Source organism: Furipterus horrens, unplaced genomic scaffold (genome assembly GCF_987537825.1).
Source record: "Furipterus horrens unplaced genomic scaffold, mFurHor1.1.pri manual_scaffold_1, whole genome shotgun sequence".
In the NCBI taxonomy this organism is placed as follows: domain Eukaryota; kingdom Metazoa; phylum Chordata; class Mammalia; order Chiroptera; family Furipteridae; genus Furipterus; species Furipterus horrens.
Window position 1 is genome coordinate 265,086 of NW_028327171.1, and position 25,278 is coordinate 290,363.

At 52.7% G+C, this 25,278-nt stretch overlaps 2 protein-coding genes across 4 annotated transcripts in view; one reads left to right on the plus strand and one right to left on the minus strand.

The window, feature by feature from the left end:
- Window positions 1–13,502, plus strand: part of USP16 (ubiquitin specific peptidase 16) — a 28,332-nt gene extending 14,830 nt beyond the window's left edge. Inside the window, exons 10-18 of the mRNA XM_090271240.1 lie at window positions 958–1,036; window positions 2,851–2,942; window positions 3,256–3,312; window positions 4,217–4,390; window positions 7,712–8,369; window positions 9,203–9,297; window positions 10,114–10,200; window positions 12,844–13,000; window positions 13,100–13,502. Of these exons, the coding sequence (XP_090127366.1) occupies window positions 958–1,036; window positions 2,851–2,942; window positions 3,256–3,312; window positions 4,217–4,390; window positions 7,712–8,369; window positions 9,203–9,297; window positions 10,114–10,200; window positions 12,844–13,000; window positions 13,100–13,224 (1,524 nt within the window). The 3' untranslated portion in view covers window positions 13,225–13,502. The remainder of the gene's footprint in view (window positions 1–957; window positions 1,037–2,850; window positions 2,943–3,255; window positions 3,313–4,216; window positions 4,391–7,711; window positions 8,370–9,202; window positions 9,298–10,113; window positions 10,201–12,843; window positions 13,001–13,099) is intronic.
- Window positions 13,503–14,549: 1,047 nt separating this feature from the next.
- CCT8 (chaperonin containing TCP1 subunit 8) lies at window positions 14,550–23,623 on the minus strand. 3 transcript variants are annotated; one of them, XM_090271254.1, is made up of 15 exons: window positions 23,483–23,623; window positions 22,009–22,099; window positions 21,308–21,387; window positions 20,126–20,275; window positions 19,494–19,674; window positions 19,323–19,384; window positions 18,322–18,459; window positions 17,536–17,714; window positions 16,822–16,888; window positions 16,664–16,751; window positions 16,472–16,587; window positions 16,046–16,117; window positions 15,802–15,966; window positions 15,475–15,594; window positions 14,550–14,749 (listed from the first exon to the last, which is right to left on the minus strand). In XM_090271254.1, the coding sequence occupies exons 1-15, from the start codon at window positions 23,540–23,542 to the stop codon at window positions 14,672–14,674; spliced, it is 1,647 nt and encodes a 548-aa protein (XP_090127380.1). In that variant the 5' UTR covers window positions 23,543–23,623; the 3' UTR covers window positions 14,550–14,671. The 3 variants fall into 3 exon arrangements, with proteins under 3 accessions (XP_090127380.1, XP_090127397.1, XP_090127390.1); XM_090271271.1 differs by having other exon boundaries at window positions 16,472–16,590; XM_090271264.1 differs by lacking the exon at window positions 22,009–22,099 and having other exon boundaries at window positions 16,472–16,590; window positions 23,483–23,497.
- Between the last annotated feature and the right edge of the window lie 1,655 nt (window positions 23,624–25,278).

Below are 25,278 nucleotides of genomic sequence, written 5' to 3' on the forward strand. Positions count from 1 at the left end.
TAGGCCAGTCCCTGAGAGCTCAGAGAGTTGGAAAATGCCACTGCCAACCCTGGTCCCAGCAGCGGCGTCCTTGCTGTGATCCTGAGGGCGGCCCAGCATAGGTCTTCAAATCTGGGGAGCACAGCAGCCCTCGCCCAAGGAGTGACGGCATCTCACTCCCTGTTGTTTCCGTGCAACGGTGATGAGAGGCCGTGGGACCTAACGCTTCTCTGTGTTGCTCGGCCATTGGTGACCTGTGTGCTGTTAGTCGTCATTTTGCTTCAAGGCACAGGACCTGTTGACAGCGATAAGTGAGGAGTCACTGTACCTTCGTTCATTTTGTACAAGTCAGGGGAACGGGCTGCACTTAGGAGTTTTTAAAGGCCAGGATGGAAAGTAATGTATTTGGGGACGTGAATATAATTAATAAGTAAAAATACAGTGAAAACCAGTATTTACTTTGCTATTATTTTATGTCAAGCACTGTTCTTAGTATTTTAAGTGAATGACCTTACCCAGTCTTCACAGCCATTCTGCGAGGCAGACGCTGTTACCATCCCTCCGTCCCCAGATCCTGGAGCTGAGATGGGGGGAACCGCAGTGCCTGGCTCCAGGTCCCCCCGTGGCGGCGGGGCTGGGCTGTCAGGGCAGGAGTCTGTCCGGGCTCTCCCCGGCCGGCCCTGCCCTCGGCCGCGCTGCTGCAGTGGGAGGGGGGTCTGCAAGGCCGTGGTCTGAGGGGGGCAAAACCAGGCAGTGATAAGACAGGGGTTTTGCTCATGGGTTAGTGGTTTTATAAGTGTAATTCTTTTTAGCTCCTTTAATTAATTCTGAAAATAGGGTTTTGGAAATATTAATTTTTATTCATTAAGTTTGGGGAGCTAATTTTTGATCATTTTCTTGACTTGATCACAGTTTCTAAAGAATACTTATAAAAATTTAAATTTAATAGTATGCATATATTCATTTTATTACTTTTAGAGAGTGAGTAAAGGAATTCTTAAAGCATTTGGTAATTCTACTGAAAAATTGGACGAAGAACTAAAAAATAAAGTTGAAGGTAATGTCCGACTTTTTGAACTAAACCGCTGTATTGACCGCTCTGTGCGCTGACTGGGCGCCCGGAGCCCGTTCACGTGTCGGCGCCCGGAGCCCGTTCACGTGTCGCTCTGTTGGCGCCCGGAGCCCGTTCACGTGTCGCTCTGTCGCCGCTGGTTTTTAAGGCTGTGGCGCGCCCAAGGGGGACAGCTCAGAATGGCGCGCCTTCTGGTGCGGTCCTCGGGCCGCGTCACACGGACGGAGCTCAGAGCGCGTCGCCCTGTTACTTCTCGGGCGCTCAGACGTCTCGTGAGCAGTGATGAGTGAGCCACACGGGTCACACGAGGTGGCGGCGGCTGGGGCGTTAGTCACGGGGCGGCTTCCTTCTCACGACTTTGCGGCGTTCAGGGCGCTGCGGGCCTTTCTGTGGCGGCGCCTCTGCCTCCAGTCTCACCAGCGGCCACAGGCTGGCTGTCGAGCCCTTGACATAGGATTGGTGCTACCAAGGAGCTCGGTTTCTATTTTCATTTAATTTTAATTACTGTAAAGTTAACAGAGTGACTGGTCGCTACTGTGCTGTGAACCCTAACTTAAAACCAGCGCACAGCAGCTCTGTGCCTCCTCGGTGCCCTTTGGGGCCTGGACAGCAAGGAGCTGCCGCTGTCGGGCAGGAATGTGCTTTCGTAGACACCGACCTCTGTCGCCTGGGGAAAGCACATAATGTCATGTATTTAGTAGAAGAGGTTGCCAGGTAATAAAGTTGTGTCACTCTATGCTAAATCTATCAAGATTATTTTTGGATCAAAGGAAAATAAAAGGAGAATTTTGTCTGAAACATTTCCCTGAAGGTTTTTCTTTGCTTGTTTTGGTTTTAAATGGAGTTAGTCTTGGAGTTCACAAAGCAAGTTGCATGTTGGAATGTTACAAGGGGGGACCCCAAAAAAGGAATCTATTTATAAACAACTGTGTATTTATCCTCACATGTCTAAACCTCAGTCGCCTTCAAAGTCCTCTCCATCTGAGGCAATACACCTGTCCAGATGTTTCTCCACGGCTCAGAACGGTTTTTGAACTTGTTGATTCTGATGCCTTTTAGTGCTTCTGCCGTTTTTGTTTCACCTCTTCCATGTCGGCTAAACCTTTCCCTTTGAGGACTCTTTTCATCCAGGGAAATAAGAAAAAAGTCACTCAGGGCGAGATTGAGTGAATAGGGAGGGCAGGGCACAGGGGTCATGCTGTTTTCGGTCAAAAACTGCTGACCACTCAGTGCTGTGTGGGCAGGTACACCCGTAAGTCACCCATCATGAAACAGGCAAAACATATTGAAAGAACTCTCCAAGAAATTTACTGAAGCCGAATGCAGCCTCTCACAACAATGCCAGCTGGTGCACTGATCCAGATGTGTCCCTCGCACACTCACCCAGGGGGAAACCTGCCCTACCAGGGGCCACCCTCCAGAAGATAATTCAGGGTTTTTTTGGGGTCCCCCCTCGTAGAGCTGTACATGAGCTAGAGGATCATCGAGGTCCACCTGTCTGCTCGTTTTATGTGTGGAGGCAATGATAAACAGTCATTGACATGCACCATTTATTTTCCACTGACTAGATCTTAGATAAGAACTTTTTCTTTCTCACAAGGTGTGATCGTATGAAATTCTGGTATGCTTAAAAGTACAGTATGTGCCAGTGACTAGCAGAAAAAAATTGTGATTATGAATAGAGAAAAACAGGTCTGAGATAGAAAATTAAAAATACAGTTTTAGGGTTAGAGAGGTTAAGGAGTAGTTTTAGCTTATTCAGTTACAAGTGTAACTGACCCACTTTTTTCCCCTTACAGACTATGAGAAGAGGACATCCATCCCAAGTTTTGTGGACCGCGTGTTTGGTGGTGAACTGACCAGCACGATCATGTGTGACGAGTGCAGAACGGTAAGCTGAGGGGTCGGTTCCCTGCATCGTTGGTTGTTCAAAATCAGAACGGTCTCGTTCCCCAAGTTCCTCTCTCTGGAACTGCCGGATGTGCGTAGCTCTCTGCTGGAACCCTGAGCGCTCCTGGTAGTGGAAAAAACGCAGGAACATGGGGCTTTGTTCCCCTGACCCAGAGTCCTCAGTGCTGTGTTTTTCGTTCCATTTTCTTTAGTCTTTATTTTAAAGCCCAGCCCTCCACCCCCATGATCTTACTGTATAATGTGTACGGTGAATCTTTTCTCCCTTTCACGTTTTCTTTTTTTGGTTGGTTAAGGTCTCCTTGGTTCATGAGTCTTTCCTTGACTTGTCTCTACCAGTTTTAGATGATCAGGTAAGACTTGAGAGTTCATTTTATTTACGTACGTTTTTTTCCTGTGTTAGATTTTATGGGGAAGCCTTGTCACCTTGTCCATGTTTGTACATCACCAGGCTGTGGAGAATTTTTCTAAGTGTACTTGAGATAGAACTTTTAAATAGTTGGACAAAGAATGGGGGTCTGGTGTTTTTGTTTGTTTGTTTTGCTTTTTTAACAAGAAAAGAGGAACGTGTATTTAGAAATCTTTGTAGATGGTTAACTTGATTAGTTAATATCTAGGAATGTGTTTTCTTCATATTAGAAGTTACTGTGTTCATTATTTAAGACTAACCACTAATCCCTTATAGTCATAAGTTCGTTGGTGTTAATAGAGAATATCTCAGTTTTAAGCTGTAGTAATTTGGTTCCTAGTAATAGGAAAAAAGAAAATGTTTTGAACTTTGGATAAGTCATTATTCAACTTAACATGAATTAGGAATCCCTTTAATCACTGATTAAAAGTCTTAACAAGTCTACTTTATTTTCTCTTTGTCTGAAACTGTCACTTACATGCAAAGAAAGAAATGAAAACAAAGGAATGCCTGTGTTGGGAATGTAAATACCTGTGAGCAGCAAGTGCGTTTTGAAATGGACACAATTCCATGTGGCACAGAGTGCATCTGACAGTTGATTGTAGTCTTTTCCGTTACATTTCCATGTGGTGACCTTTGTTACTCTTTGTTTGCTTGTTTCTTAGATTGTGAAGATTGCTTCTTAGTATTTGAGATAAGTGGATTTTGTCCTGGATATATTTTCAGATATTGTATAAATAAATTAATGTACAATAGGAGTAGGAAAATACTTAAGTAATGTGAGATCTGTTCACCAAATAGTAGTTGTAAAATTTTATTTTTGGCCCATGTTTTCTCCATATTTTAAGAGTGGTAAGAAAAGTGTAAGTGATAAAAATCTGAAAAAGGCAGTGGAGACTGAAGATAAAGACAACGAGGAAGAAAAAGAGAACAGTTACATAAAAGAGAGAAACGAGACCCTGTCGGGAATGAGCAGGCACCTACAGAGAAAAGCCAAGAGGCAGGCCAAGAAGCAGGCCAAGGTGAGCCCTCAGGAGGAACGCCACGGGTGTCCGATTTTATGCTCTGAACTGTAAGTGTGAAGTCAGATCGTAGACGTGCCTATCATTTTACACACAGCACGGCCACTTGGCAGTCACATAATTAGTTCACTTATCGCTCTCTACTGGGAATTTTCTTTCAGGTTATGTAAATAAAAGTATTTTTTTTAAATCCTGCATTACTTGTGACAACTTAAAACAAGTTTTCGTTCATTTTTAACATTTTTTGAAGTAGTTTATTCATTAACATTCAAACTTTAAAAATATATCAGGTGTGCACTAGAAGTCCCCTTGACCCCTGCCTGACCCCTGTCCTTTTACGACCCTGATGCCCACCTTGTCAGTACCTGTGTCCTTCCACGTTGAAAATATGACTGAGTGCAAGTTTGTAGTCTTGTTTTTCCCTCCTTTTAACAATTGAGCACATGGCTCTGGACCTTGTGTTTTGCTCGTTTCTGCTTCATTATATTCTTGGAGATGTTTCTGTTTGGGGACATAGGAGTTTTCCACACCTGCGCGAATTCCACTTCACAGGTGCGCCGCAGTCACCTGACCGTTCTCTCCCGCTCCAGGGCGTCTGTGCCCCTTTGCCGTCCTGGTCGGCGCTGCAGGGCGGGCCCTGTGCTGGGCAGCATGGTGCAGCTTCAGCACGGGGGCGAGGGCCGTGTTGCTGTGCCAGTGTCCCAGCGTGCAGGCCACACCCCTGGTGGCACCGCTGGTTGCTCCTCGGCCACAAGTCTGTGCAGCACGTCACTGAACTGAGTCCTGCAGGCTGTAGCCACACACGTGCAATCGGGCATCTGGGAAGCATAGAACCGATGCCGTGAGAACACAGCATGGAAGCTAAAAGTTGTGGCCTGGCTGGGGCTCAGACAGGGGTGCAGCCTGCACGGCCAGAGCTGCTCTGGGGGAGTCGGGCAGTGAGGCTGGACAGAGAGGGCCCGACGGTGGGCGTGATAAACTCTGAGCACACGGAGGCTTTAGCAAGTGGACAAACTGTGTTTACTTTCTACAGTCGCCAGTTCGCTTTAGTCTCCTGTGACTCTTTTACTTGATAAACTTCAGGAATCTTTAAAACTTACTCCTGTAACAACACTTAGCTTAGAAGCTTATTGTAAGCTATACAAAAATAGTTTATTTTTTCATATTCTTATTCTATAAACTTTTTCAAATTGATTTTAGAGGAAGGAAGAGAAAGAGGAAAAAAACATCATTTTGTTATTGTTTCACTGATGGATGCATCCTTGGTTGCTTCATGTATGTGCCCTGACTGGAGGTCGAACCTGCAACCTTGACGTATTGGAAAGACATGCTGACTGAGCTACCTGGCCAGGGCCTATAAGCATTTTTCTATTTTTAAATTTTAAAAAACTTCTAAAAGTTTTTTTGTTAAAAGCTAAGACACAGGCATGCACAGGCAGAACTCCCAGGGTCAGGACCACAGCACCAGTGTCTCCCACCTCCACATCCTGTCCCCCAGGAGGTCTTCAGGGGCAGCAGCCGGGCAGCCTCCTCTGGGACGCAGTCCTTCGGCAGCTCCTCCCGCAGGGCCCGCCCGAGGCTCCTCCTGGGCCGCCGCTCAATCTAGAACTACATCCGGGCGGTGGGCTTGATTCCTTTTTCTCATCACAGATTTGCTCGTAAGCAGATAGCGTACCATGAACATTCCTCTGTATTCACGGAAACCTTTTACTGTTGTTTTCAGATTTTCTAAGGGGCTTGCTGAAATCTGCAAAAGCTACTGCTAAGCCCTTCGCTGTGAATTTTCTTGGGGATTCTTGTTTTTCTTCTGCAGGTCCCTCTTCTCTCCCTCCTCTGCAGCCTTGTATCCCTGGGCCAGTTCTGATGGCTGCTCTTCAGTCTAGGAGCTCCTCAGGGTCTCCCCTGGGGCTGCTCTTTTCCACTTCACAGCCTTCTTCCCGCAAGTCCACTGGGCCCCACGAGTCTGTCGGCCCCGCTATTCTATGGGACCCCCACTGTGCGTGTGGCCGCTGCTACTGAGGTGTCGTCAGGGGCACACCTGTCGTCTGCAGGGTCCGTTCTGAGAGGAGGGATTGCATTCGTGAATCTGATCAATGTCACCTAATTGCCCCCACAAAAGTGGTACCAGTTTCTGTTCCTGCCAGCCACACCCGAGGCTGGCTGGTTCTCCTCATCCTGGACAGCAAGGTGTCATCCCGCTTCTGATTTTCTGCCAGGCTGAGGTGGAAAATGGTAACTAGCACAGTTTACTCGCCATTTATTGTAATGTACGTGAAGTTAACCATATTTGTGTGTGTAAGAGTCATTTGTGCCTGACTCGTGTGGCGCAGTGGGCTGGGCGTCGTCCCACAAACCAGAGTCACCAGTTCGATTCCCGGTGAGGGCACAGGCCTGGGTTGCGGGCCAGGTCCCTGGTTGGGGGCGTGTGAGAGGCAATCAATGGACGTTTCTCCCTCTTTGTCCCTCCCTTCCACTTTCTCTAAAAATAAGTAAATAAACTTCCTTTAAAAAGTGAGTTGTTCCCTTTGCTTTAAAGTACTAACTTATATACTTCTCCATTTTAAAAATTGAACTTACTGGGGAATTTTTTAAATGGACGTGGGTTAGTAAAGCGACACCGGCTTCAGGCTACAGTTAATATGCCCCGTCTGTGTGTCCCTTTTTCTGTCACGTGCAGCTTGTCAGAGAACATCGGTGTGCTGCGTGCTGCCCCTCGCCTCTGCTGCCCACTTGCCCCTTTCAGGTGCTCCCCAGACACGGACTCCTGCTTCTGGATGTTGGCAGGATTCTTGACGAGAGGCCTTTGCCCCTCTCCTCGGGAAGGGGCCGCAGGCGGTCAAGGAGGCAATTGTAGGGGAAGTCCTTTCCTGTCCTCCGGGCACGTGGCTTTCTTGCCTCCTCCCTGGTTTGGGGCCATTTGCTTCCCGGGCTCTTTCCCTCTGCCCGTCTGTCCACAGCAGGCCTGGGCTTTTTCTGTGTCCTCGGAGAACCTGGACCCGGTCTTGTGTGTCATTGGAGCCACTGCGGGCTGCACTGTCTGCTCCTTGGTCTAGGTCGTTCTCTCAGAAGATGGCTTGTCCTGCACATTTGTATCTGCTCCAGTGTGACCCTTTTTGATGACTGGGAACGGTTTATTCTTGCTTTCAATTAAAGAACTTCTCTTCATAATTCATTTAATTGCTGATAGTAAGGAACTTTTAAGATCAGTTCTGGGAATGAATTCCTTATTAACTTGTTTACTTTTTATTAATGAGCAAGAGAACCTGATGTGGTACATCTACACTCTATTTCTTTAAAAAATGTTTTATGCTTTTTATACAGAACCAGCGAAGGCAACAGAAAATTCAAGGAAAAGTTTTTCATTTAAATGACATCTGTAGCATTGACCATCCTGAAGATGATGACTGCGACGTTGAAATGTCAGGTCAGGGAGAAGTGGATGTTACATCTGACCACGTCTCACAAGAGGAAGTTATAGATGAAGAAGGTTGTGTTCATCAGAAAGGCCTGAACGGCCAGGAGAAGACAGGAAGTGCTGCTGACACTCAGAGACGCACAGAGGGAGTGGCTGTGGGAAGTGTCGGCAAGGGTAACGATGCGGAGGTTCTGGTATCTGCTACCGAATGTCCCGGGGATTTCAAGGGTGCCTACGCGGATGAGGGGGGCTGTGGGGAAGACGACATCTTGACGGGTTTCAGGAGCCTGGACTTGGGAGCTGCTCTTCATCCTGACGATGTGCACGTGGAGATTCTGGACGGCAGCCCGGTGCCCCGGGCCAGGGCGTATGAGGCTGCGAACCAAGACCCGGAGGCTGCGTTCTGCACCTTGGCCGGCAGGGAGGCCGCGGGTGCGGACGAGGGCTCCATCCAGCACTGCTTGTTCCAGTTCACCCGCAACGAGGCGCTGCGGGGCGCCAACCGGCTGCTGTGCGAGGCCTGCACCCGGAGGCAGCGCGGGGTCGCGCAGGCACCTCCCCGAGGTAGGGCCCACAGGGGGTGACCATGGGTCCCGCAGTCTGCGTGGCCGTGGTGGGCCGTCCCGTTGCAGCTGCGTTAGGACTTGGTGGCACCTTCCGTGCAGATAGTGTCCTGGGGGTGGGTGAGCCGCACTGTGTTGAAACCTCCCTGCCGTGGCCCCTGCCTCGCTCCCAGGAGCCGCACTTGAATTCCTCAGGGACCAAACGGTTGCGCGCAGTGCGTGGTTGGGGGGCACAGGCTTTCCCACAATCCCCTTCCACCACAGAGGGAGCAGGAGCTGGGGGGGGGGTGTGTCTGAGGACACTTGCTGCCATCATTTTCATGCCTGGTTTGTATGTATTTACATGTCAATACTAAAACTGGATTTCACAGCAATTCTCCTGGGAGCCACGTGGGCAAACTACAGTCCACAGGTCACATTTGGCCTGCTGCCCGTTTCTTAGAGCCTCTGAGCTAAAATGGTTCTTACAGATACGTATTTGAAAATGATTTCATGGGAGAATATGCTAACCTTGAGCCCCAGTTAATTAAATATTATCTCCAAATATAATTTCATTTTTTTCTTCAGCAGACTTCCATCATACTTTATTATTATTATATATTGAATTCCATCAGTAAAAATTTATGGATGTTTTTATATTATACATAAATATTTGCAAAATATCCCTCATTTGGCCCCTTGGTCCACAAAGCCTAAAATATTTACCTGGTCCTCTCCAAAAAGCATACTATACTTATCCTGGCTTTTGACGTTTGAAATGATTTTATAGCAAACTGAATGCTTTAGAGTTCTAAAATGATTTTCAAGCTGCCTTAATCTTTTCCTTTTTTTTAGGTGAGAAGGAACATGTTTACACCAATGCCAAGAAGCAGATGCTGATTTCTCTTGCTCCTCCTGTCCTCACCCTTCATTTAAAGAGATTTCAGCAGGTATCTCGTGACCTCAAATTTGTTTAAACTTGTGACACCTGCTTTATTCGTTAATGTCTCAAAATACTAGTGTTTCATTGGTTTTCTGTTATTTCCCAATTCTATCTTCAAGCAGTAGGAAAGTAAAAAGTACATCTGTTGGTAAGACATTTTGATGAAGATGCCTGTCAAGGTGGAGAAATTTAGGCACAGTTCTTCCTCAATTTTACTAGAACTCATGTTGCTCTTTTTAGTAGTATTAGCATCTTATTGTAACCTTAATTTTAGGTTAAAAATACCAGTTTACTAGTTACATGCCGCAGTGAGAAAATTAAGTGATTTTTTTTTTGTTTTGTGTGGTAACTTACTTGATAGATAGACATTTGGATTTCATCTTTTGGTGACTGTCTCTTCTGGAAGACTTTTGCTATAAGCAGAACACGCTTCACTTTCACTTCCAAATTCCCAGAGTGTCTCCAGAATATTCCCCTCTGGGGGGGCCGTGGCCTTGGTGAATGGGTTGGAACTCTGGGCACAACTACTCCCTCAGCTTGGTTTGAGCGCTTCCCAGAGAAGTCCTCGGCTGTGGCTCCGCTTTAAGCCTGACAATGTCAGGTGTGACATGGCTTCCCTGGACGGCCAGGGCAGACACTGAGAGCTTTCTCAGTGCGTGTGGGGCTGTGGCAAGACAGACAGCGGAGGTCGTCCAGGGTCAGGGACAGGCCGAGGGGGCCACCGTGGCTGCAGGCTGTGCCTTTTAGTGCCGGAGTGGGGCTCCGTTTACCTATGTGCCCTGCTTCTGCAGGAAAACAACTTAACCTGTTACCTCTTTTTCAGGCTGGTTTTAACCTACGCAAAATTAACAGACACATAAGATTTCCGGAAATCTTAGATTTGGCTCCTTTTTGTACTGCTAAATGTAAGGTAGGTAAAAGTGGTCTTTGGGGGAAAAGCCTTTGAAGGGAAATCATATCTTAACCAAATACTGCAATAAGTAACTCACGTAAGTGTGGAGTTCGTGAGGAGTACTGGGTGGTGGGTCTTTGATTTCTGTTCCTTTATAACTTCGGGATCAGAGGTGAATCATTTTGAAAGTTAGGTTTATCATTTCACTTCAGTTTTTGAACCCCCATTGTGACAGACGTCTTGGGCGCTGAGCAGATCTAGTAACAGATAATGTCATTTTAACGCAGCTGAGTGTTATAGTCGGTGTACACAGGGCAGGAGCGGTTCTGGGGAGGCTCTGAAGTGGACGTGCCTCAGCCAGCACGCGCGTGGGAGCCGGGGAAGGTAGTTGGTGCAGAGGTGCAAGCAATGCTGGAGTTCCTGGTGTGAGGTCTGGGAGCGTTGGGGAAACAAAGCCCAAGAACTGGGCTTAATGAGGTGCTCGGGGGGGCAGCCGCGGGAGCGTGTCACAGATCTGTGTGCTCGGGGGGCAGCTGTGGGAGCGTGTCACAGATCTGTGTGCTGTCATGCTGATCTGTTACATCGGCTGGAGGCGGGGGAGCTACTTGGGAGCTTGTTGAAAAGTTCAGTCTGTGAATGAACCCACACCGTGGTCAGCTGGTCTGGAAGACAAGGCCTTTCTGTGCAGCTAAGGGCAACCCAGGAGGAGGGGTTGAGCATGATTCCTGGGCCTGGCAGGGGGACTGGAGGAGGCAGAGGGTGTCTTACATCGGGGCGGGAAGCCCGGGAAGGAGGGCAGGTGAAGAAAGGACAAAGGTTCAGTCCTGGATACACCGACTTTCAGACATTCTTTGGCTTTATGTGTGGCTGTGTCTGGAAAGCACTTGGATGGACGTTTGAGGCCCAGGGCAGGGAGCTGGGGCTGCAGGTGAGGGCGTGGACGTCAGTGCACAGGTGGTGGTAAAAGCAGGTGGGGTCTCGCATAGCGAATGTGGAGCCCTGGCTCTCAGCAATCTGCAGGTTGAATCAGAATATGTCAGTACAGACCTATTGAAAGTTCTGATGAAATTCCCCCTTCCTCCCCAATGTCAAGTTTCCTGAGGAATGCACTCAGAGCTGGTGGGTAGAGTGAACTGTGATTACTATGTTCGTCGGCCTCTGCCATTCTTGCAGGTGGACAACTTGGTGGATTAGTTTTGTAGGAAAGGTCATGAAGTGTCCATCTTTTGCCTAAACTGCCAGTGCCCTAGGGCCACGAGTCCTCAGTGTCAGAACAGCAGAGACTAGAAAGCTTATGGATTAGACATTGTAGGGGTCGTGGTAAATATTTCAAGACGTGCTGGTAACCTCAGTGAGTTGAGACATAAAGGATATTGGGGATAAAGCAGGTGGATGTTAGAGCAGCGGCCCCCAACCTTTTTGGTACCGAGGACCAGTTGCGTGGAAGACAACTTTTCCACGGATGGAGGGGGGTCCGGAGGCGCTCGGGCAGTAATGGGAGCAACGTGCGGCCCAGCTCCTAACAGGCCATGGCCTGGTACAGGACCGCGGCCCAGGGGCTGGGGACCCGTGTTAGAGGCTTTGCTGAAAAGGACGAAAGGGAGACCTGAGAACATTTGTTTTTAAGTCTGAGACTCAAGTTCGTTGGGAGGCCAAGAGGAAAATTTAGACAGTGAAGACACAAAAGATCAAGGTACCTGATTGGGGAAGAGCCCAGAGGAGGCAGGACAGGCAGGGGACACCGAGCTGGAGTGTCACCTGTGCACAGCTGGGGGGGACGGGCATGCTGTGGCGGGCGAGGCCACGCCTGTTTCCTGCAGCGGGAGGTGAGGTTGGCTGTCCAGAATGAGGGGTGGGGAGGAGGCGGCTCTGAGGTGCCCCCAGTGCGGCTGCTGCGTCGCGTTTTGAATCTTGAAGACAGAATATCTGGGCATGGGGCTGAGAGGCCAGGAGGCCAGGAAGCGCTGCTGGGTGGAAGGTGAAGTGAGGGTTGGAAGCGTGAACTGAGCCTGGCTGTCCCGTAAGAATTTGGGACGGTTCTGACTGATGAGACTACAATGAAACAGCCATGACAGTGCTGAGGGCCCCTGAGGGGGGCGCAGGGATTCAGGGTGAGGCAGCACCTGGGTCAGTGCACAGGGGCAGTGGCTGGAGCAGGTGAGGCACAGACTGCGGGGGCGGGCAGGGTGGGGCGTGTCCACGTCCACGCAGCCCTGGGACGAGTGGGTTGGAGAGAATGAGCTGCCTCCCCTTGACACGGGCTGCAGCTTGCGAGGCCAAGCGCCCCTCACGGAGCCCGGCGGGGCTTTGAAGCCAGGTGCCGTCCTCTTGCTAGAAAAGGCTTAACTTCCATTCTGGGCAGAAACCAGGATGCCAGAGTGGTTGAGGTCTTTTGAGATTGTCTGACCCCAACACTCCTGAAGAAACTCAGGTGGTTGTTACCTAAGTTTCTAGGCTAGGGGTCAGATTCTGATTCCATCAGGTGACTTCTGGGCAGTAACAAGTGGGATGGACTCAGCAGAGGAGACAGAGCAGGCAAAGGTCAAGGCCAGACTCACGGGTTCTCCGTGTGGAGGTCACACTGCTCAGTGTAAAACCGTCTGCCCACATTTCCTGTACACACGGGACTAGAACTAACAGTCGAACCATTTGTTTCTGAAGAACGTTGCAGAAGACAGCGCCAGGGCGCTGTACTCGCTGTACGGAGTCGTGGAGCACAGCGGCACCATGCGGTCCGGCCACTACACCGCCTACGCCAAGGCGAGAGTGGCCAGCACACGCCTGTCTAACCTTGTTCTTCATGGGGACCTCCCCCAAGGTGAGGCCTATGAGTTCTGGAACTTGGCATCAATGTGGCAAACCAAAAAATACAACTTGCGTTTCTCCCTTTACTCCTCTTTTTCCGTTTCCTTCGCAGACTTTGAAGTGGAGCCAACCGCAGGGCAGTGGTTCCACATCAGCGACACCCACGTGCGCAGTGTGTCCACAGCCCAAGTGCTGAGCTCCCAGGCGTACCTCCTGTTCTACGAGCGGGTGCTCTGAGTTTCAGAAAGTGCTTTCTCTGGAAACGTGTTTGTGGCTTTTATAAGAGCTGTGATAATAATAAACAAGGAGAGACTAAATCACGCCCGCTCAGATGAAGTCTGTGCCAGAAGGAATCACGTGCACTGAATCACTGCTGGGAGAGGCCGGCGGCGGAGCGCCATTCATGCTGTCACAGCGTCCCTCCTGCTTCCGGGTGCTGCAAGGGTTCGGAACCGTCCTGGTTCCCGTGGCTGGTGGTGGGATGCGCTGCATCAATAAATGGACTGACCCCCAAACCTTGTTTCGTTGCTTGGGGTATCTGAGGTTGTGCTCATCGGCCCTACCAGGGGGTGTTACATCGGTTAATGAAGCGACCACACGCGTAAACTTTACAAGCACAGGTATTGGGTGTGGCAGTGGCACGTAACTGGTGGAACTGCCTATAATTCTGATGCCACCATGGGGACAGGTGGGTGCAGGCTGACAGCAGTGCTCTGTGCAGTGAGCTGCCCAAGTCCCCACTCCTGGGACTAATTAACTGGGCACCAGGTCCCCTTAATGGCGCCAGAGTGAGCCTGCTAATGACCCGTCCAGGAAATTCCTTTTGCCTGCAGCCAGCGCTTCTGAGAGCCACAAGGACGCCAAGCCTGGAAACGTCCTGTAGCCTAAGGATTTCTGGGATGCACAGTGAACACATCACTTTTAACACTTGCTGAGATTATCTTGAACGCAGCTGGCCGTAAGTGCTTCCAAAATTCCTTTGAAACACCAAAAACAATATAAAATTTCAAAGCGTTTTGTAACACATACAGTATCACATGTCCGTAAAACCAGTCACCTTTTACTGATCTCAAGGTCTGCTTTGTGAACCCTGACTTGCTTAATCTGCCCACGCCAACAGGGGTACTCTGTTATATCGCAAGCATCTCTGTGCTATTACTTGAATGTAAGTTTCAAACCAGCCATTCAACAAACCCTTCACTGCTAATGAAAGGTACTTACAGGCTTAGGATTTCTAAATTGTGAAGAAAAAAATAAACAAAAAACCACAACACTGAGAAGTATAGCCCAGGAGTCAACAGGCTGCCAATAAAGGCCAGGGAGTAAATGCTCTCTAGTCTGGGTGGGTCACCTGGTGCCGGTCACGACAACTCGGCTCTGCCCTCCCCATGGGGAGTGGCACAGATGGCGTCCACACAAGCACAGCCAGGTTCCCGCCCAGCTCACACACAGGAACGGCCCAGGCCCGACGACTGTAGTGCCCTGCCTGCAGCCCCCCAGCTGGTATGAACAAGGCTGAGTCAGGCTGCATAGACCCCAAGCCAGTGGTCAGCAGACAGTGAGACTTTGCTAACAACATGTTTACTGTATCATGCAGCCAAGGAGACACAGTTTGCGGACAGGAGAGGACCTGCCCACTCCTGGAGCTCGAGGCCCACTGCCTTCCCCAGGGGAAACGCCGCCCTCAGTCATTCTGGTCTTCATCCCAGTCTCTCTTCCCGCTCGGAGGCTTGGGCCCCCCGGCTGGTTTCGCCATGATGATCTGCAGAATAAAACAAGAACATACTTAGGAACTCCACCTTAAGGACAAAAGGAACCTTCTGCTGCCCTGACTCAAGGGCAGGCACCCAGCGGTAGGCCCTCTATTTGAGAGCACGTGACACACCACAGCAGCAGGCTCAGTGGGGAGCAGCAAAATCCCCACATGCTGGCCAAGGGCATCTACTCCCTCCGCGCACACGTCAGAAACCCAACGCAGTGAGCTGAGCGAGGAGTCGCGCACGCACGCACGCGCCACTGGCACGGCTCAGTCCATTTGACACCTGATCTGCCGTTTACACGAGGTTCGTCTTGCCAACCGTCTTTATCCCAACTTCCCGGCAGGCTGGGAGTGCGAGGGCCCCCCTGCCGGCTTTGCCATATTCATCTCCAGTGGTCAGCGCGTGAACATCTGCACTAAGCGCAACACTGCAAGCTGCTAGGACCTGGACCCGAGGACCAGCCCAGGGACAGGAAGTGTGTGTGTCCTTCCGGATCCTCATCGCTACCCACACACAGGTGCTTGGCTAAAGTCTGAGAATTAGGATCTGAATCAACTCCAGAGTAAAAACAAAAACGTCATGAGGAGCCCTCTAACACCTGCCAGGTGGGGGGAGGGACGCTCCTCTGAGCTGAATGAGAAGCGTGCTCTGTCCAGGGCTATGGGAAACCACTGCAGACCCACATGACCTCCAGTTTCTAAAGAGTAAGGCCTCACTCTTCACTCACCTGATCCACCCTGAGGACAGTGACGGCGGCATTCGTAGCCAGTTTGACGGCCCAGTATTTCCCCAGGTAAGTGTCTAGAACCCCAGCCTCCAGCATGTCCTTCACGGCAGGAACCTCCGCCTGTCAACACAGTGGTTTCCACTCTCAGTTCTCTTATGCAAAACTGTTTCTACTAGAAAAGTACTGCCCTGCATACCCCACAACCGGTTCTCAAAAAAACAAGAGGAACACTAAATTCTCACTCACTTTCTTTTTACACTTATTTCTACTTTTATGTTTTGCACCCACAAGATAAAACATCTAAGTTCACAGGTTATTTTCAAGTACCTCAATATCTAATCCAAAGTTTTTATTTCCTTCCTGATGTACTGCATAGAGCTTGGAGATGACTTCGTTGGCCTTAACCCCCGAGTTTTCTGCCAGGGCACGGGGAATAGCTTCCAACGCCTCCGCGAACTTCTTAATGGCGTACTGCTCAAGCCCAGGACACGTCTAAAGCAGAAGCAAGTTTATTACTCTGCGTGGTTTAGGCAGCCAGAAGGAAGTCAGTGCCCCCCCGAGCACGCTGTACCTCTCCGTATGACGTGATCTGCTTGGCTAACTCGATCTCTGTCGCTCCACCTCCAGGCACAAGACGCTTGTCCTGTAACGTGTGGTGGAAAAAGGTCACTCAGCAGCAGTTTGGTAATCTCAGCTTCCAGCGCTCCCCCCCCAGTTTCTTAGCCAAAGTCTGAGTACAAGTTTTAAACAACTATTGGTCTGGGCGTCTCGTATATGAAAAGAGGACCAAAGTGGAGAAGAACTGAACCTGCATTTCCACTAAAAATAGTGCTTATAATTGAGAACCACCATTAACTCTGCCTTCAAGACAGTTAAAGAAACAACTGAAAAAGGTACTTTGCTTTACACGAGCCACCCATTTGGAAGTTCTAGAATGTTCAGGAGTCTGCGAACTGTGCTGCTGAGGCCCTGCAAGCCACTACGGAGAGGTACTGACCCTCGTGAGAACCTTGAAAGTGTTCACCCCGTCATCCACCGCCCGCTCCACGTCGTCCATCAGGTTGTCTGTGGAGCCGCGCAGCACTATGGTAGAGATGGCCCCGTCTTCCTTCTCTGCTGGAAAACCCACTGGGCATTAGTAAGGACCCCAACACCGCACCGGCACACACGCACTGACCACACCACCTACCGTGCTTGAAGACCACCACCTGCGTGTCTCCGACTTCTGAGAGATAAACACTGTCACAATGTCCCATTTCGTCAACAACAGGAGGGGTCTGTAAGAAAGGGAGTGTTGTAATAAAGCCACAGCCAGGCCCAGCTGGTAACCCTGTCCACGATGCGTACCAGTCTGGGAAGCGCTGTGGCACCGACCGTCTTACACAGCCTTCTGAGATCCCACTTTGAGTTCAACCTGAAGAAAACAGAGCAAAAACCTTAATAGGAACTTTAATTCCATCAGGTGGCATAAAATGCAGAGATTGAACTGAAAACAGCAAGATGATTGATCCTCAAGTCACAACTTCTGACCCAAAGGTTCAAGGTCAGAAACGGTCCGGACTGCACTGTGCAGCCCAGACGCAGAACCGGGGCTCCCGTCACTCTGAGAGGCCGAGGGCCACTGCTGCATGACGCATGGGGCCCTGGCAGGACAGTTCTGCTGTGCGTGGCGCAGACGTCACACGAGGGGGGGAACAGTGATGTGCCTGCGTGTTGGGTCAGGTGCGAGGGGAGGTGGGAACGGGCAGACAAGCTGCCTCGTCCAAGTGCTCCTGACCGGACGTGCCCGAGCCCCAGCCCCGCTGACCCCGTGCGCGCGCCGGGCCGGCCTTTCCCTCTCTCTACGGGCAGCACCTGCTGATGGGCCCCTCAGCTCCCAGCTAATGGATGTTTCCTCCGGGGTGTCTGCTGCCCGCCCAGACTAAGCAGGTCCTTCTACCCTTTGATCTCATACCTTATACCCCCCGCCCCTTACGTCTTCAGGGGGTGCTGAATGCGGTTCGTGTCTCCCCCCCCGGCAACCATTCCCAGCACCAGCGGAGCGCGGTAAGCGGCCCTCACCTCACCAGCATGATGTTGTACTTGTTCGCGTAATGAAGAGCCATGTCCGCCACCTTGCCGCCTGTGACGACGACGTTTGCACCGGTGTCAGCAATGGCTTTGACTTGTGCATCCATCAGACCTTCTTCCCCTTTGCTGAAGTTCATCAGCTCTTCGGCCGTCTTTATTAGCACTGTTCCCTAGCAACACACGCCGTCTTTAAAACCATATCACTTTGGCAGCGCACCAAAACCACACGCCGACTTCCCAGGCTTCTTCTAAAACGTGGACTAAGTAACCAAACCCCACCACAAGCCTCACTTCTGAAATGACCAACAACTCTGTCTTCAACAACTCCAGGGGTGAACTCAGCGGTGACCAATAAACTTCAAACTTCATACAACATGTATTTTTTAAAAACCGAACTTATCCACTTCAAATTATATATTAGCATATTTTTATTTTAGGATGCTACAGAATCTCAACATTTTTTTCAAATTAATGAACAGCACACAACTGCTGGAATGTTCTTCAGTGAGCCCCTGACTTGCTGAGGGAGTCCTGCTCCAAGGGCTGTGCACTGCAGTACAAACAGTACTGCCACTGTGTGAAACCCAAGTTTAATATTCAACATGTGAATTATGTATTTGAAGAATATAAACCTGATTTAAAAAACCATGCAGGACCTGCAGTTTCTAATACTTAAGCAACAATTCCTGATGAAGAGAAAACCCTATGTGGGAACTTTAGAATCATGTAACCACCTGTAAGGCCAACCTCCAGGTCTCACCTCTGAGGTCTACGCACCTTTGTCTCTGTTATCATGCCATCGAAAGGACATGAGTACACTGCTATCTTTGCATCTTTGACAGATGTCACGTCACCTTCCGTTTCCTTCTTAAAAACCATGCCGTGTAAGACTGAAGAGGAGCAGATGCCAGAGCCCTGCAGAGTGACAGCAAACTGTCTGTGAGCTCATGAAGCAACGCTGGGGCTGAAGCGTTGATGCCCCAATTTCCCCCAAACGTCCTCTTCTACATAAAGCAGCACAGACCCCAGGCAGTGACCCCGGGACGAGTGGGCTGTGCACACCGGGTAGAACTCACTTTGGGAACCAGCCACTGATGTGGGGGAGGGGCCTTCCATGCAGTGCTGTGCGGGGCACTGAGGGGCTGGCCCAGCTTTTGGGACTGGACAGATCAGGGGACGAAACAGTTTCGGGTCTCACACGCTTGCAACTTAACAGGGAGGGCAGTGGATGGAGCAAGCCAGAAAACATAGTGCGCATGTGCACACACACGCTTACACAGACACAGGACTAGCACACGTATGCACGTCGACAATCATCTGCCAACGTGCAAAACCACTACAATGTAGGTTTTACTCCATCAAGTGGACGTTTTTATCAGAAATACACTCTTACTTCAATAGTAATGTTAATGTGAATTCTATTATTATGGAGCAAACCACAGCTTCCATCCCATCCACAAAGGCCTTCCATGCTCACGGCTCTCATTTGCACGTTTGAAGAATGCAAAGAATTAATGTTTTGTTTACTCATTCTCACGCTTCAAACTGTCACGGAAGAATGACTTCACAAGATGTCAATACTTTTTTAAGTTATTTAAAATTTGGTAATACCATTACAACCTAGCAAAATCAACATGTAAATAAGACTTCAAAAGCAGAAAGGTAGGTATAAGCATCCAAAATCTGGGGTAAGATTTAGGTGTTAAGAGTAACACAAAACTTTCTCTTCTAAAACAAATGACCTATTTAGATAACGTCAATGCACTTTTTAAACTTACCAGAATCTTACAGACTCTGATGTTATCAACGTTGAAGTGGCCGGAATCAGGAAAAATAGATACTGTTAAGAAAACAAGAGATGTCAGGAGCTATAAACGGGACAACAGAGCACATCTCAGCCCATGAAGGCGTCTGACTGCGGACCCTCACGCCTGCTGCTGTGCACTCACCACAAGCCTGAGCGATGAGCTTGGCCAGAAAGGCTTCATTGCCATACTGTTTACTCATTACGGACGTGTGAAGCAGAGATGCAACTTCATCAACATCTCGGAGGTTTTTTGCAGAACAACAAACCAAACTGGGAAGAATCTCATGGGCTTTCCTGCAGGCTATTTCATAACCTTCAATGACCTTAAATGTGAAGTGCAAAAACGTTTATTAAAAAGACGTAATTTTGACAGTCCAGTAAACACAGATGTTTTCAATATAAAAGGAGAACGCATACATCCAGAATAACATTCGTGGCAGACCCTACTAGTTATGAGTACAGGCTTGGGCGACAGGCCAAATGTGACTCGTAAGTAGCTAGATCTCGAGCAAGGTTTTTTTAACTTAGGCCTCATGCTCCTCATTTAAAACAAGACAGGGCTCATTTTCACGGGCCTCCCTGACAGGCTCCCGGTGAGGACCAGGCAGGATGTGGAGAGCAGCTGCACCCAGTGTTGGGGAACCGCTCCTGCTGCCACGAGGACAGCTCTGGTCTGAAGCAGGCATACGGGCGTGCGTGTGCGTGTGCGTGTGCGTGACTACACAAAGCACAGGCAACACCTGAGTGGGAGGGTAACGGACAACGAACACCTGCCTCTGAGACCGACAGGCCGATCCGCAGGAGCTCCTCGGCCAGCTCCAGCAAGGCGCCCGCGAACACCAGCACAAAGTTGGTACCGTCGCCCACCTCCTGCTCCTGCATGTGCGAGGCCATGACGACCATCTTGGCAGCAGGGTGCTGCACCTGTAGGGGTTGGAGTTGAAATACAAGTTAGAGCACCTGACCTCAGAGCAACATGAGAACACCCTCTCCAATGTCCTCTTTGTCCACAGACTCCTGTTTCCCCGTGGGCCAGGGGCCTCCCCATCACACTGCTGCACATGACGGACCCTGTGGCCACACGAGACAACCAAGGCCCCTGGGGCCCTCAAGCACGTGACCACTGTGACATGGGTCATGGGCGGCCATCCAGCATGGACGTCTCCGCACCCAGGTTCAGAATGCTTCAGCATGCTCATTAAATTAAAAGCAGTGATTCCCACCACTAAATCTACGCATTAAAAGAAAAGCTTCAGGGGAGCGGAAACAGTTCTCACTGAAGTTGGTCCTGAGTCTCAGTTTCCATGTATATTCTTACTGTAAGACGTCAACTGGGGTTCGAAAAAGGGAAATACCAACTATTCCTTCCAAAACAGTGTGTCAAAATTGTGTTTCTCCCGAGGAGTTAGATGCTCCTGTGGAGACGGGCAAAGGGCAGCTAACGAGAAGCTCGGCGCCGCAGCTGCATCAGGACTGCCCCCCAGCACAGGAGCGGCTGAGGGCAGCACAGCACGCGCGCGGTGACACGTCCCAGCATGTTGTCACTGAAGCAGCTAGAGAAATGCGACCACATCTCGGGTCCCACTGAGAAGGACTATGTCACAGTGCTTTCAGGTCACATGGCCTTCACAGCCATGTGGGGGCACAGGACGGTCCTGTAACCTGCTGCAGACTATGTGACGTCAGGACTGCGTTTCACTGTCACAAAAGCAAAACAAATGGTTGACTTTTCTTAAAGCCCCTGCTCCGAGGATCAGCTCCCTGCATTCAGGACTAAGTCACGTCAGCGTGACACACTACAGACATAGTCGATCTGGTACTGTTATTAGCAAACATACGTTTAGTGCCATGAATCCCCTATAAGTTAGTCACTTCGGAGACTTTTCTGAGTGGCTAAAACGTTAGGCTAATTTTTGATGTCACCAAAACACTTGACTTTCATTTAAAAGAACTTACTTCCAGCTCTCTTAAAATAGTCGCCGCATCATTTGTCACGAACAACTTCTCCAGGTGGTTGATAACCATTTTGTTCATTCCTCAAAAACAACAAAAAAACAAATCCATTATCACTAAATCCTCCTCCAAATACCCAGGAAAATCTTGTCAAGGAACACGAGCATCTCTGCATTTCTTAAATAACTCGGGGCGAACCCTGCCACCCCCCCGCTCTCCCGTGGCCCCAACGGCTGTCTCGTCTCCCCAGTTTACTCGATGACGCCAATCCCATCTCCTTTTTGATGGATAAGTTATACTAACGTGTACAAAGCAATGCACTTAAAAGTGAGTGTGTTTTTTTGCTTATTCCATAAGCCTATGTTAATTAAATTCAGTTGATGGCAGGAGATAAGAGAGAATTTGCCCCTTTAAATCACAGCATTACTTTGTGTGAAATGCTGGCCATTTGTAACAATGAACGTCAGATGCTGTCTCAATGGTGACGGTCAGTGACTTTTTTATCCTATCCTGTCGACAGATTAATAAGATAATATTTTGACCCCTATTTCCCTAAACGTTATCTGAGATGCTGATCAAGAACGGGAAACCCTGATGGGTGCCGCCCAGCAAGGCAGTGACCAAAAGCCGCCCTGCCCGAAGGCTGAACCCGCACCCACGAGTCCGGCAGACGGGTCTGGAGGGGCCTCGGAGCGGAAAATTACCGTTCGGCCCGTACGCCGTGCGCGTGGTCTGCGCGAGCTCCTTGCAGGCCTGGATGTTCCTGTACACGGCCTCCTCCAAGCCCGAGAAGTGCTGGGAACAGACCTCCAGGTTAGACGGGACCGCAGAGCGGGGATTTCCTTCCTCCGCGAACAACGGGGGTCACGACGACAGCAGTGACCGCGGCACTGACCCTGGGACCATCCTGAGAGCCACGCGTGGGGCCTGGTGGCCATCAAGGACGCACACGCGGGCTCAGTCGTGTAACAAGGCCTCCAGGGACCCGCTCACCTCAGAGCAGAGGCCGGCGGCGCTTTCGGCGCAGGGGCCCGGGAAGGGTGCGGCAGCTTTCTGACCACAGGCTGAAACTCGGGGCGCGGTTTCCCTCGCGGGGGGCCGGAGCCACAGGCACCTCCAGGCCGCGGGCCCCAGCGGCTCCGGGGTCGCACCCAGAGCCTCGCGTGGCCTCGCGCTTCCTGAGCAGCGCTCACGCCGCCACTTCTCTCCGGCTGCCCCGCCCGATGCTGCTGCTAACCGTGGCCCCAGCAATCAGCACCCCGACCTTCCATCGCGGCCCCGGCAGGACGGCCACTCGGACGCCCCGCCCCCGTCAGGCTCCCACCCTCGCGGTCCGTGCCGGGGCCCAGGCGGTCACCGCTCCCCGGGCGGCCTCGCCCGCCGCCCGCTCTCCGTCCCCTGCGCATCGCTGGGGGCCTGCCTTCCCGCGTCACCCGCCGTCCTCTGGGGCGCAGAACGAACCCCCGTTTTCGGCAGAGCCGCTTCCCCAGCATTTGCACCCGGCCCGGCTATTCACTCAGTTACAGCCGTGCCGTCCCGGAGGCGCGCTCGCCGGCAAGCAACCGGCTCCCCGAAACCGCCCCCCGAGCTGCACCCCGCTGCCCGCGGCGGAAACGCCGTCCCCGCTCGGCAGCCCACGGGCAAGCGCGGCGGCAGCAGGGACGCGCGGCCGCCTGAAACCACTGCCCCTGAAGCGACGCGCCAGGGCTGGCCGTCGGATTCCTTATTCAGTCCCGGGCGCCAGGGACCCGGCGGGTCACAACTCAAAGGGGGCATCTTCCGGCCAGGCCCCCTCGACCCCCGGGCAGAGACGAAGGCGGGGCCCACGTTCCGCACGAGGCCCGTCACCGGCGCGCGCGGGACCCACGTGGGCGGCCGCGGCGCGGTCCCCGCCGGGAGTCTCGGCCCCGCCCGGGCCCCGCCCTCGCCTGTCGGGTCCCCGGGCCCCGGACAGGAGGGACCCGGCGGAGCCGCTGCCAGGACCACCGCCCGACCCCGAGGCCGGAGGAAGAGGCGCGAGTCGCGCCACGCTGCCCGGATGGCTCACGCGGGACGCGAATCCGGGGTCGCGGAGGATGGAAACGCCGCGTCCGCCCCCCGGCCCAGGGCGCTTCCCCTTCTGGAACCTTCCCTCCCTCTGACCGCGGCGTCGGCAGCGCGCCGGCCCGCACCCCGCACCTTTGCTCCCTCCTTGAGCATCTGCGCAAAGCCCGGGGCCTTCGGGACGTGGAGCGCCATGGCTGCGCCAGGAAAGCGGTTCACGCGCCGCTCGCGAGACCCCACAGGAAGCGTGGGCCGCACAGCCTCCTGGGAACGCAGCGCGCGCGACCTCAGCTCCTCCTTCTTCTCCAGCTAGACCCGCCCCTTCCCGCCGCCGCCCGGAAGCCTCGCGAGATACAGCAGTTCTCGCCCGCAGTCGGTCGGGTCGATGGGCGGGGCCGGCCGCAGAGCGCGCCTGCGGCCTTTGGACTGCGCAGGCGCTGGCGCCCCGGCCGTCGCGGTCGCTCCCGACGGTTCCGTCTGCGGAGACGCCGGGTCGGTGCGGCGCCTTGTTGCCGTTTCGGGGCGGGAAGCGCGGCGCTTACACGCTTGAGGGAGAGCTCAGCTAAGTTAGGTGCCACCGAAGGGAGCAGCTCCCGGGCCAGGCGCGAAACGGGGACCCCGGCGGGGAGCCGGCGCCGCGGCTGGTGCGGTTCGCAGCGTACACGGGCGCCTCAGCAGGGCCCGCGGGGCACTCCGGGCTCACGTGGGCCTGGGACCCGAGTCTGCTCTTGCCCCGGTCCCGCCGGCCTGGTAAACCGCCTGTCCGCTACGCCGGCCTCCGGACGCCCCTTCCAGCCACGGCGCCGGAGCCCGGGAGGGGGCTTTGGGGAGCGGTCCGCTCCTTGCGGGCTCCCCCCCGCCCCTGCCCGTCGCTGGCGGCCCCTTCCCTCGTTCCCTTGCGGCGCGTTTTCCGCATCAGCACCGGGCACGGCGGCGGCGGACCGCGCCTCAGAGGGTGAGTGTTGGCCGGCCGTGCCGCTCGGTCTCCTGCGCTTCTCGGGCGTCCGCGGGGCGGGGCCGCCCCTTGGTTCTGCTGCTCCCCGGCATTGTCGGGCTCACCCTGCGGGCCGCGGGGCCTCGCGCTCGGGGGGCCCGGTGGTCGCTCCCGCCGCGAAGGCGCCCCGGGGGCGCGCGTGTCGTAACGTGAAGGCTCTGCAGTCAGAGGCCGAGGTCGGACTTGTCCGCTGCGGCCCGGCCCCCGCGCCCCTCCGGCGGCCCAGTCGGGGGCCTGAGAGGGGCCCCTGGGGGTTCCAGACCCTCGCCGACCCCGACAGCCTTCTCCAGCGCAGCAGCGAGTGGCCGAGGTCCCCTCCGCCCCGGCCCTGGGCCCTCCGCGGCCCCTCCGCGCCTGCCCCGCCGCGCCTTCCTCGGCCGAGGAGGACCCCTCCGGCCCGGGGGCGCCGCGCCCGCCTGCCTCGCCTCCCGGGTCACACCGGCGCGGGCCCGAAGGAGGAGCCCCCGTCCCCGCCTTCTCACGCCCTGGTCGCCGCCTCCGGTCTCTGGCCGCGCCGAGGGCGTCCCCGCGCGTCCCCTTTCTCCTCCCCGTTTGGCGCGGGCCGTACTAGGCGGGCCCTACCCGCGCCGCCAGGGCATTTCCGAGTCTAACCCGGACTCCCCTCCCTTACAGGCTGTTTATTTCACTCCGGCCGCCGCCCTCGCGGACTCTCTCCACGGGCGGAGCCCCACTAATTCCGCGGGTGGCCCGCTCCCCGCCGCCGGACCGGAACTGCTGGATCCCCGGATTTGGCCACGGTGGCCCGTTTCCTCACTCGTTCGTTGGAGGGAACGAGGCGGGCAACCCGTGAGGCCGTCAACTGTAATCAGACCCAAGAAATGACACAAACTCCTGAAGATCCGGCCTCCTTGGCGACCCGCCTTATTGCGGCCGTTCTCAGACACACCGGCCTAGACCCCAGCTCGGAGGCGGGCAA

Excerpts from the sequence above, each read along its gene's own strand:
- CCT8 (XM_090271271.1), bottom strand. The coding sequence starts at position 23,542 with ATGGCGCTCCACGTCCCGAAGGCCCCGGGCTTTGCGCAGATGCTCAAG. Across the intron at positions 17,715-18,321 it reads GCATGATAACAGAGACAAAG|GGAACAGTGCTAATAAAGAC; the intron begins GTGCGTAGACCT and ends GTGTGTTGCTAG. Across the intron at positions 16,118-16,471 it reads CTTTCAAGGTTCTCACGAGG|GACAAGCGTCTTGTGCCTGG; the intron begins GTCAGTACCTCT and ends CACACGTTACAG.